We start from the raw sequence: 11886 nt of genomic DNA, 5'->3' as shown, positions 1-11886 counted from the left end.
TGATATTACAAACGACTGTTAGTTGTAGACTAAGGTGAAATTTGAGGATGTACTGGTATAAGACTACATACATTATGTCAACTTGTATGCATAACAAAATTCCAAAACATCATGTCGGCACAGAAATATTTGAAAATATTGAAGGAAAAAGAAAGAATTTTAATGGACATTGAAAAGAAGCTCGTAGAACAACTTAACAATCTTAAGGTATGACTTTCTTACTGTGAGCTGCCTAGGCTAGTTAAGTCACTTGAGAACAATGTGTCGGGCGGTATTCCACGAAACTACTTTTACCCCCAGTCGTACTCGTAGCAAAAAGTACGGTATGAATGATGGTATACGGTAAATTTGCGATAGTAAGGGCATTTATGTACTATTGAAAGATAGCTGTAATGACAATCTCGGTGTTTTTGCTATTTGGATTAAATGTATCCCTTAACTACATGCTTTTTCGATGGTTTGATCAGATTTTACCAGAAATGAAAAGAGCCTAGGCCCAGCCTAGGCTAACTTAGAAGTGGAACAATGAGCAGTGCAACAACCTTCATGCAAAGAAAAACTCCCATATTTTGTGCATGAGTTAAAGTTAACAGTATAAGTCAGATAAATGGGTGAATAATGCACAAAAGTGTCTCAAGATGTTTCCATCTTACACTGTGGCAATTTTGGGCATATTTTTAAGGGCATTGGGCATTGATTAAACTTGCAACTAAAAATAGAATAAATTAACCAACTAGAGTGTCTATCAGTGTAGCTATATACATAAAAAGATGTGCCAAGTTAAGGGTTATCCACAGTATGTGTACATTACCATTTATTTTTCCAATCATTTTTTTTAGGGTAAACTGATCATTAAGTTGCATTGATTTTTTATGTTCTGAGTGTTTTTGCTTTAAAGGGCCAACAATATTTAATCACCGAGGATTTAATGTGGAAGCAGCATTTGATTGAGTAACCGAATCCCTTATTTATCACATAAGTGACATTCTCCCAGTTGATTCTGCAATACAGATTTATAACTCCTGATGAGAATTAGTCCATTAACCATAGGTTGCATTTTTCAGCTCTCTTGACTTCAACTGCGGAAACTTTATCTCTCCTGCAAACAGACTGGTGAGTTTGGAAGAGTTGATTGAACTAAGTTGCTGAAAGATGGGACTGATCTCTTTGTTAACTGGAAAAACCTGCCATTCAGTACAAACGGCGGGTTTTTGGATGCAACATATAGCTAATGGACACTTCCGCAGCATGAGACCTCTTTCACTCTCCTGCTCTATCTCCATATATTTGCCCTATGTTGATTGTTAATGTATAGTTACCATAGAAATAATTAATTGTATATTATTGAATATTATTGTCTCACAGAAAGAAGAAATTTACCTTGAAACATCAATTATGGAGGAAAAATCTGAAGACTATGTTGCTGAGAGTATGGAAAATGAGGTATGTCGATGCGGGTCCAGTTCTCATTAAGCGTGTAATGATTGTTACCTAAGATTTCCAGGCAAATGGAAACTAGTTTTCATCATGCATGTTATGTTCCAGTCACACATGTAGGTCTAAACAATGCTAGACTGAATGAATATATTGATTTCTGTAGTTTTTAAGAACAAAGAACTTAATGTCTAGAATCTTTAGGAAGACAAGTCCTGTTCTCTACCCCTAGCTAACTTGGTTGTTAGATCCCTTTCATTTAGTACTGGTTTTGCATGGATTGTTTTTCTGGGATCACTGGTCCCAATTTCATTCCATTCAATTATCACTTGTAACATCAGACAAAGGCAACAGAGAAACAAGTATTGATTAAATATGATTCCTACCTCCATCTTTTCTAGTTTGTTACTTAAACAACCACAATGAATGTAGTGTAACTGTATTTTTGATGATTAAAAGCTAAATTGAAACACTATATACAATAACTTTATTTTCCTTTTATTGGATATGAAGGAAGAGAAGGCGTCTTTAGAACTGGATGATGATACCATTAACCAAGCACCTCTGGAACACCTCAGTGCAGCATCATCTAGCTTTTACGACATGTATACTGGAGGAAACCCGTCAGTCAAAGTGGAATCGGTTTTGGAAAGTGAAGAGGAAGAAGAGGAGGAGGAAGAAGAGGAGGAGGAAGGGGACGATGATGATGATATTTATTATGATGATGATGATGTGTCTAACCGTAAGAGAAGCAAACTGACTGAAGATGAGCAAGCTGCGGAATTCAAGAGGTTAATGAATTCCATGCATGGCGATGGATGAGGATGGGCAGGATGACGATGGCTGCTCTTCCAAAAGTAAGGCTGCTCTACTTATGACAAGGGCTGCTCTACTTCTGACAAGGGCTTCTCTACTTCTGGCAAGGGCTGCTCTACTTATGACAAGGGCTGCTCTACTTCTGACAAGGGCTGCTCTGCTGATCATGAGGGCTGCTCTGCTGATCATGAGGGCTGCTCTACTTATGACAAGAGCTGATGTACTCATGACAAGGGCTGCTTTGTTGATGATAAGAAATGCTCTGCCAATGAGGGCTGCACTCCTGTGACTTGGGCTGCTCTACTGATCATGCGGGCTGCTCTACTTATGATAAGGGCTGCTCTACTTATGACAAAAGAGCCTTGCTCTGTTGATATTGCTTATTGATGATAGTCGTTCTTCCATTCAGGAGGGCTGTATATTTTCAATCATTAAGCTTGGCTTGCAGAGAAGGTAATTGTGATTTACAATAATGCAACAGGTCCACTGTGCAATACAGTGGTGACCTACAGTATTAAAGTTAGGGTAGTGTTATGTACAAGGAGTTGAGCACCCTCGGAGAATAGAGAAACAACAACAGCTCACGGCTGCAATGGATAGAGTTTTGACAAACAGTTAATCGTGTGTTCATTATTGTTTATTTCATTAAAAAATGCTACAATTTTTTTGACGAAGATGGAATAACACAAATGAAGATGTGTTAGAGCCTTGAAGCAGTCAAAATTAAGCAGGGTTACACATGTGTTATGTTTTAAATCTATTGAAGTTATGAAGTGATATCGACGTAGCCTTACCATAAACGAGCCGGTACAAGCTGTAGCCAGGATCTTTGCCTACAGCAATACCTCATCTTTATTTGAATGTTCCAAATATTCAAATTAATGAAAATTTATCGATGCATGAAATAGTCACTGTTAGCCTTTATTGAATCAGCATATACCACTAGGTATTTAAGTATCTGAAGTATATCTTCAGCAATAACTGTGTTCAAATATCATATTTCAGTATCATATATGCAGTTGTGTTCATATATATTTCAGTACCATGTATACAGTCATGTTCACATGTATACCATATTTCAGTACCAAATATAGTCATGTTCACATGTATACCATATTTCAGTACCATATATACAGTTGTGTTCACATGTATACCATATTTCAGTACCATATATACAGTAGTGTTCACATGGTTACCAGAGTTCAGTACCATATATAGTTGTGTTCACATGTCATATTTCAGTACCATGCATACAGTCGTGTTCACATGTATACCATATTTCAATACCATATATACAGTTGTGTTCACATGGTTACCATATTCAGTACCAATATATACAGTAGTGTTCACATCTATACCAGAGTTCAGTACCATATATAGTTGTGTTCACATATATTTCAGTACCATAAATACAATCATGTTCACATGCATAGATATTTCAGTACCGTATATACAGTACAGTCGTGTTCACATGTATACCCTGTTTCAGTACCATATGTATACAGTCGTGTTCACATGTATGTGATTGTGCTATGCAAACTGGCAGATGTTACAGTCAGTAGTATATGAAATCAATATGGAGTATTTATGGTTTATGTATGTGTGCGTGGGCGTGTGTGTATGTGTATGTATGTATTTTAGATCCTCCTGCAGGAACTCGCGAAGAAGCCATCACTGGTTTATCAAAGCCGTGAGCTGACCAAAGTCAGTCTCTTACATTCATATTTTAACGTCCATGATTATGAATTGTCAAAAACTCTGTAACTGGACCACATACATTAATGTCCTTACATCTGTGATCTTAAACCCTCTGCTCATAAGATCAGTCCACGTTGGCAAGTCATATAAGCAGATCGGTGGCATCAGGTGATAAAATCTAGAATTTGCCTATTCCCTTCTTTCATCAATCGAAATAAAGACCTATTCTTTGCATCTTTTGGGCAATAATCTTCATTTTACAGTTGCTATGTCAAAATAAAATCATGTTACAAAATCAGAATACTACCTTTGTTAAATTATTGAGAGATGAGAGAGTGTTAGAATGTAATGGAAATCTATGTTCAGAAAAAGTAAAGTCAAAGGAAAACTAAGGTACAATAATGTGTCAGAAGGGTTGCTTTGCTGGTTTGAACAGACATGCTAGTATGCAATGATATGAGGTTTTTATTTATTTTGTACGACCCGAATTCTTTGGATACGATTTAGTATGTGATTCTTGTTTCTGTGTTAGCATTGCAAATTATCTTTTTATTTTGATGAATAAGAAAAATATCCAATTACTTTCAAGTTCTTCCATCTTGGTTTGTTGGTTTGGACCAGGGAGTTGTTTGGAACAATAATTGTTCTGAAGGCATTACACAAATTTGGTCATTTGACTATCATCTCTAAACAAAATAGCACCAACGATGGGATGCCTAGAAAATCTGAAGAAAATAAATCTTAGGGCAGATATATTGTACTTTACTATGATATTACATGATGGGAAGCAATGCTAAGTTTTAATGTTCACCAGGATAAATATGTTTAAGTGAACATTTATGATCGATAAAATTGAAAATGAAATGACTAATAAAGCAAAAACAGGACAATTTTGTGAGCAACTTATTTATTTCATAGCCTTAATACAAAATGGTCATCAGGATGATGAGGGTAATATTTATCTGGTACATCGGGTGGCAAAATGTTAAATGTGTGTTAAAGACACATACACAACCTTCTTTCCTTACACATATATGTATTTTTTTCCTTACACATAATTCTTTCCTTACACATATGATATAGAAGATTTTAGTGAACTATGTCCCCCAAAAAGCTACTACAAATTGTTATACCACTTGGGTGGAATCATTTGGGTGGTATCATGCTTTACCGGTCCCTTCATCCACAGGATTGAAGAATGCAATCTAAGAGCATCTTTCAGCCATATGTGCTTAATTGTTAAAAAATGTTTCTGGCTGGTCTTGTTTATTCCCTTTTTAGAGGTGAGTTGTATGTTTAATGGTGGAAATACATGTAGCATACATACAAAGTTGAAGGTTTACAGTCTTGTATGAGGCTAATGCCTCCTCACATGACTTTACAACTTAACCCCTGGTCATTGGTAACTTGTCACACCCACACACCAAAGTGTGCACAATTCAATCAGTCTCTCCTGGGGCACCACAGTGCACCACATCCACATGTCCACCCGGGGTCTTCCCATAGGGTGCTGCCACAGACCGGCGCACACAACTATATTTACAAGTTACCTCACAAGTCCCCATTTATACACCTGCAGGGTGAAGAGAGGCAATGGAGATAAAGTGCCTTGCCCAAGGACACAACGTAATGATCTGGCCAGGGCTCGAACCTGTAATCCTTAGATCACAAGTCCACTGCCTTAACCACTTGACCACAATGCTCTCACGTTGCTTAAATGAAAAGTGCAATTCCTCTCATCAAGGAAATATGAAAAGGTAAACTATTTGCAAATAACAGCAACCAGAAATGACTTCAAATATGTGAAAATCTCTTACAAGGATTAAGGTTTTTCTGAGCTTTCTCAAATATTCACCAGTCTTTACAAGCATACAGTAACTGGATTAACCTGCACTTCAGACAGAAATACAGGAAGTAGCTTACTGGAGCTTTAGAACGAGGAAAAGGAAAGCAAAGTCAAATCAAGCTGTCATCTACTTCCAGAGTAAATTAACAGGTGCAACTTTGTAAGGATTTTCTTCTGGTTTCCCTCTGACAACCAGGCCTTATACTCTGTCTGTCTGAACAGCAAATTTGGTTGTCCGAAAAAATGGAGCAAAATTACAAAGACCAATTTGAACACTATAGGATGGAAGATCAGGCATTGGGGGTGATACCAATTTTAATTATTTCAACTGCTTGAAGGTATATAATTACAATGCACTCTGAATTTGAGGTACACAACTAGTCTGTTGGACCACCACCAAAACTGATTTTGGTTTGTCCGAACGGAAACTGGGTCTACTCGGATGACCTTTAAACAACTTGCTCTGCTGACTATTGTTCAAGCGCCCGTTACAAATTTACAATGGTGCAAACACCACTTCTTAGCAACAGGACTAATTGAAGGTTGCAAGTCTCGGACAATGTGCAATACCTGCTCACTACCTACCATATGCATGTTCCAACTTTAAAGTAGTTTCTTTTTCCATTAATCTTAATCTGCAATTTTATCAAACTTTCTGAGTAGTGCTCATAATAAGATTGTGACCAACCACATTGAAATGGCTCCTTTTATTTTACAAAATGATAGTTAATCAAGTATATTTATGAATCATTGTGATCCTCAACATTTCATTGCCATGACACTTCAAAAGTATTTATCCCATGTAAAAACAAACTGGAAGTTTTCTTTATTTTAAATGAAGCATTAAGAGCCAAGTTAATGAATTACTTGTCATGGTAGTTTCGTATCAAATAGAATTAACCTTAACCTGCTTTAAGGTGAGGAGGCACTTCCAGAAACAATTCAAGACAAGTGATATGAGCACCAATTGATATGAAAACTTTCAAATTTACTTTGATAATCTGACCAATTTTAACTAGATCTGAAGTTGAAGAATATTACTCCTGATTTTCAAAGTAATAGAATAAAATCTGCATGATACTGAAAGCAATTATATTATACTTTAGCAAAAGTAATTTTCAAACAATTTAGCTCACTTTCCTTGAAGGCAATATGTCCGTGTCTAATCAGAACTGACAAGTTGATTTAATATTTTACATGTTCTTCATTTGCTGCATTGTCTGTTTTTCATTAAGCGGGGCAACTCAGACTTGACTCAATAAACATGAGAGGGAAAAAAAAAACCTAGTAACAAAACCTAGAGGAAATAACTGGAATGTACATGTGACCTTTGACACCACCAAATCAGTGTGTTGGACTAGTTATAACAATATTAAGTTAAATTGCTAAATTTGTCTTAAAATTCTGAAACTGTTCAGGGATTTATATACATACTATATTATAACATAGCAATACAAGATCTAAGGCAAAACTTGTTTTGTAAGGGCCTAGGAAGTGAAGTACAAACTTCACTGAGGACTGCCTTGCTAAGTTTATGGCACCAAGAAGAACATTGTTAAATGCAAAGCTACTGTTGACATCTAACCGGGGAATAGTTTATCCAGTATAACATAGCAAATTGCTACAGAAAATAAGTAAAATTGCTCCAACAGTACAAAGATGTTTAGTTGTCTGTCTAAACAGAAACCACAGTACTTCTTAATCCAGACAAAACTTAGAGCCTTTGGCTAAACTGCTACAAAATCTTGAACACTTAACTATTGCTGGCATCTTTCTGTTTTTGTGTCACTATTGTAAAATACAATTTGTGTTGATGTTAATACCAAATATTTTAAACAGCAAATATTAGTTTAATATGTATGTACATTAAACTATACTCCTCTCTTTAGTACTTGTTGCAATGTACAACAAAAACATGCCATGTTATGGGTAAGCAGTCCAAATGTTCAAGAAACCTAAATTTTTTAGTTAAGTAATGAACTGTTCGATACCATGCCTTGACAAGCAACAAAAGCTAATAGTAACTGCCAAGGAATAATATAGTGTTCAAATTTTGTGTAGCAGTGTTGAAGCCTATTAACTTTGTTTCTTACTCAATAGTGTGGTTCCTATGTAGAAATATTGCTACACATCTTTGTATTTGTAAAGCAAGTTGTAGGGATGCACCGGATCTAAATTTTTGGATCTGGCCGGAACCGGATTTTGCCGGATAGAACATGAAATCCGGCCGGATAAAATCCGGCCGGAACATTTTTTTCATTACACAAAAGAAAGTCATTAATAAGAAGTAGAAGTATGAAACAAGGAGCAAATCTTAGGTCAGACCATTGAGAAAATTAAATTAAACATGTTAAACCTAATTTTTCCTTACAAGAGTTTTGAATATTTTTATTAATTTTTCGAAATAGTTTACATTGATTTAAGTTAATACAAACACCTTTTTAAGGAATAATCCAGGCCAGATTTTGAAAAAGATCCGGCCGGATTTTGAAAAATATCCGGCCGGAACTGGATAATTGCTCACTATCCGGCCGGATAGTCCGGCTGGACAGGATATCCGGTGCATCCCTACCAAGTTGACCATTGTGCATAGCATTTTGCAATGTGATACTGCATAAGTTATGCTCTGTACTGATTTAATTTTGTTACAAATAAAAATGCTCTTCCCAACATTTTCACCGTTTGTTTGTCACTTGTGTTCTTTAACATCTATACAGCTACAAAATTCCATTGATCTTTTGAAGGGAACCGTTTTCCCAAAAGATAATGTTATCAGGTGATAATTATCCTGATCAATGACATGATCTGTTCCAAAGGGAATTAGGTCATGGTTGCTAGAAACATCTCCAGGGAGAGAGTATTTAACCTAATATCGTGGGCAAATCAATTAACGAAACATGCCAACCTTTACCTTACAATAAATACAAGTACCGCCAAAATTGTCTGCCTGATTAAACAAAGAAAAGAAAAAAAATTGGTTGAGTGATTTTAAAGCTTGAAAGTATTGCAAACGCTTGTATGCTAAACAGTTCCCTGGTACTGCACATAATGATCCACTGTGAATGTACAGCAATTCTGTGTTTATGGGTATAAACAAAGGCACCTTTCATCCCATTACAGTGTTAACTTTCTTCGCATAGAAAGTGGTTCTATGCTGTACAACACTTCTTCCGTGCGGAAAAGACCATGGTGTTCTGTTGTTGGGCCATCATATTCTCCGAAAGGGATACCAATTATCAGTCTTGGCTGGCATTTGGAACAGCAGAACTCTTTCCATCCACTGCGACTACCTTCACTTTGTCTGCGATATCCCCATTTTTAAATTCAACATCATTTAGCACAAATGTCCAAACATTATCACAGAATCTGTATGTGTTGAGATGGCCCTGCAAGTAAGAAATATCATTTCCAGAAACATAAATTTTTCTGTTGTCAAATAACATGTAACAAAAGACAATGTCTTTTCTTTAATATATAACCATGTAGTATTTTGTTTTTCAAACAGATATACTAGTGTAACATATTCTGGAGAGGATTAGTTTACATTGAAAAAAACAGTAATAATAAGAACTTTTACTTACATTTCAATTATCCAGTGAAATCATCCAAATACTTGGTTTTGCACAGGGAAGGGGGATGGAGGGGGTGGGGGGAGTGGTATGACATGAAAGTGGGACACAAAGCCGTGTTAATACTAAATCAAACCTGTTCATAATAATATCAAAGCTTTCTACACTAAATACTGAAGATAATTCTACAACATGTTATTTTTGACACAAATGATTTATTATGGAAAACTTGCAAATTATGTCAACAAAAAAAGAAGAAATTGAGATACAAAAATCAAAGGCATTCATGAATAAATCACATGTTATGGCATGTTCTTCAAAATACCTTGAATGTCAGTTTATTTCTGATCTTGTTGCTCAATGCGTCGTTTATTGCTCGATCAAATTTCAGTAGGACGGTCAAAGCCAACTGTGGAGATATTAGCCTGGCCTGAAGGAAGATAATGATGAAAATTACAAACTTTGTGTCATAGAGAAAATTGATCACTTCAGACACTACTTAAATTGTTCTTGTAGAAACTTGAAATGTATATCTAAACTACAGAGTCATTCTTTTACCTTACTTCTACTGACCTAGAACACCTTTTATAGTATAGTCAGTGTTGCACAGTTCTGAACACTGGGAAGTTCGGACACCCCTAAGAAATACACGATTTCATCATGACAACCTACAGCAAGAGCCAATTTCACAAAAAAAACTATGAAGCTACAGTTATTTTCTCTCCAAAATGACCTGTGTGCAAGTATGTACTTACATATTTGTCAATAAAAAGAAGTTATAGTTTTGGGGTGTTGTAAGGCTTAGGTGTCCGAACTTCGCAGTGTCCATGCTACTGACAACTTATTCCATAAAGTGTCTCTAAATACAAAATTGATGTTCCCTTGTTTCACTGTGACAATTTTTGGTTCGTTTCCATTAAGGCTTTGTAGATAAAAATTGCGACTGAAAAAGTGGTTACAATATGACTTTCAAACAGAGCAACTTAGGTGTTTATCAGTGCAGCTACATATAACCACCAAACATAAATTACCTAGACCTACTGTAGGCTAAGTACTGAGCTATTTTTCTATCAAAACTGTTTCGAAGCATGCATGTGTGGTTCTACTTAAATGGAAATTTCAAACACACTTTACTTTTTAAACTTATCAAAACTAAAGGAAGGTAGACCTGAATAAATTCATCAAGACTCTCCTGAAGACTGTTCCCCAATGTTGTATTTCTGTACAGCTGATAACTCATTATGTCACAAGTAGGCCCAGTTTAGGCTACGTTGTTGATGTTGTAATTGTCAAGCGAAGTATCACGCTTAGGCCTTGGCTATGCAGTTTGGTGTTGTCAAGTAAAGTAGCCTTTCACAATTTACTACAGGCTTGATTTCAGCCTTCAGTCCTGGTCACAAAATCCTTGGGAGAGCAAGTTCGAAGTGTTTGTTATTATCACTACTTGCCTAATTTGTTATACTGAGAAAATGTTTAGGCTAGCGTTGTAGAGCATTACTCGGAGTGAAAGGCTGATACTTAGCGGATGCCAGTGCAACTGTTTTGCTGTGAATCAGGTCTTGGGAACTTAGGCTTTGCACTGTTACAATAGGCCAAATACGTTAGGCTACAGGTTAAGAATCCATTATCACTGTGTGGCCATGGTTCGATGATGGTAAGTGATTTTGTATGGAACGCCCTTTTACGACAAAATGAGTGAAGGGCAAATTCCGGATGTATTAAAAACAATTGCCCTTATACCTGTAATTATTTCTTTCATGGTAGTTGAAAAAAGAAAGGAATTCCTTAAAAATATCAATGACATTGCTTCACTTGAATGCAATGTGTGAAAGAACGCTTTCTTACCATCGTGTCACGGTTGCATAGGCGTACGGGACCATTTCAGTTTGGGGGGGCAGAACTTTTTGTGCCCGAAAGTTCCCGTGACACTATCTAAGCGGAGCGCCACCATCGGTTGGCGCGTAGCGTACAAGAAAATTTTTGGGCACACAATGCCTCTCAGATTGCCGGAAACGGCACTTCTGAGGCCTTGCAAGTTGCATCTAAACATTCAGTATTTTATAATCTCACGTTTTAGAAATTTACACTTTCCCAAAAATTTGGTAAATTAGAAGAAGAAAAAATGGTAACATCACTTTGAAGGGGAAAAATGGGACAGTATATTTTTTAAGCTCCTATTTAGTTACCTAATTTATTATTTTAACACAGTATTCAGCTACCTCCAGAAAAAAAAACATACATTGTTTAACGACACGTAGGCGGGATAATGTCGCTGTGTCGGGTGAGACTGCAATTTGTCTCACAAAAAATGTTTAGAATATAACAAAGAATATGACAAACCTGTTCTTCTAGGCTTGTAGGCACCCCCCCCCCCCACCATCCATGAAAAAGAAAATATACACTCATGTTGGGGATGTCCAGGTCAAGGGCGGCGGAAGCACTTTTAATCTGGGGGAGGGGGAACCGACATCAAAGGGCACTTTGCAGAAATTCGATTGGACTGATGCAGCCTTACATTTAGTA

The 11886-nt window shown here is 36.5% G+C and overlaps 2 protein-coding genes across 3 annotated transcripts; one reads left to right on the top strand and one right to left on the bottom strand.

Annotated features, from left to right (window-relative positions):
- Positions 1 to 2: 2 nt before the first annotated feature.
- Positions 3 to 6495, top strand: LOC139966156 (uncharacterized). Of its 2 annotated transcripts, none has more exons than XM_071968901.1 (3): positions 3 to 207; positions 1366 to 1443; positions 1948 to 6495. In XM_071968901.1, exons 1-3 carry the CDS (start codon positions 112 to 114, stop codon positions 2254 to 2256), a joined length of 483 nt encoding a protein of 160 aa, XP_071825002.1. In that variant the 5' UTR covers positions 3 to 111; the 3' UTR covers positions 2257 to 6495. The 2 variants fall into 2 exon arrangements, with proteins under 2 accessions (XP_071825002.1, XP_071825003.1); XM_071968902.1 differs by lacking the exon at positions 3 to 207 and adding an exon at positions 287 to 356.
- LOC139966157 (transcription initiation factor IIA subunit 2-like) lies at positions 4839 to 11013 on the bottom strand. The gene is made up of 3 exons (XM_071968904.1): positions 10532 to 11013; positions 9689 to 9793; positions 4839 to 9180 (listed from the first exon to the last, which is right to left on the bottom strand). The coding sequence occupies exons 1-3, from the start codon at positions 10601 to 10603 to the stop codon at positions 9031 to 9033; spliced, it is 327 nt and encodes a 108-aa protein (XP_071825005.1). The 5' UTR covers positions 10604 to 11013; the 3' UTR covers positions 4839 to 9030.
- Between the last annotated feature and the right edge of the window lie 873 nt (positions 11014 to 11886).

Source organism: Apostichopus japonicus, chromosome 4 (genome assembly GCF_037975245.1).
Source record: "Apostichopus japonicus isolate 1M-3 chromosome 4, ASM3797524v1, whole genome shotgun sequence".
Classification (NCBI taxonomy): domain Eukaryota; kingdom Metazoa; phylum Echinodermata; class Holothuroidea; order Aspidochirotida; family Stichopodidae; genus Apostichopus; species Apostichopus japonicus.
This window is presented reverse-complemented; position numbering and strand designations above follow the sequence as displayed.

What these genes read in the sequence shown, in the direction of transcription:
- LOC139966156 (XM_071968901.1), top strand. Translation starts at nt 112, where the DNA reads ATGTCGGCACAGAAATATTTGAAAATATTGAAGGAAAAAGAAAGAATT. An exon ending in AACAACTTAACAATCTTAAG is followed by an intron (nt 208 to 1,365) that starts GTATGACTTTCT and finishes ATTGTCTCACAG; the next exon opens with AAAGAAGAAATTTACCTTGA. An exon ending in CTGAGAGTATGGAAAATGAG is followed by an intron (nt 1,444 to 1,947) that starts GTATGTCGATGC and finishes TTGGATATGAAG; the next exon opens with GAAGAGAAGGCGTCTTTAGA.
- LOC139966157 (XM_071968904.1), bottom strand. Translation starts at nt 10,603, where the DNA reads ATGAGTTATCAGCTGTACAGAAATACAACATTGGGGAACAGTCTTCAG. An exon ending in GTCTTGATGAATTTATTCAG is followed by an intron (nt 9,794 to 10,531) that starts GTCTACCTTCCT and finishes ATCTTCCTTCAG; the next exon opens with GCCAGGCTAATATCTCCACA. An exon ending in GAAATAAACTGACATTCAAG is followed by an intron (nt 9,181 to 9,688) that starts GTATTTTGAAGA and finishes TCTTACTTGCAG; the next exon opens with GGCCATCTCAACACATACAG.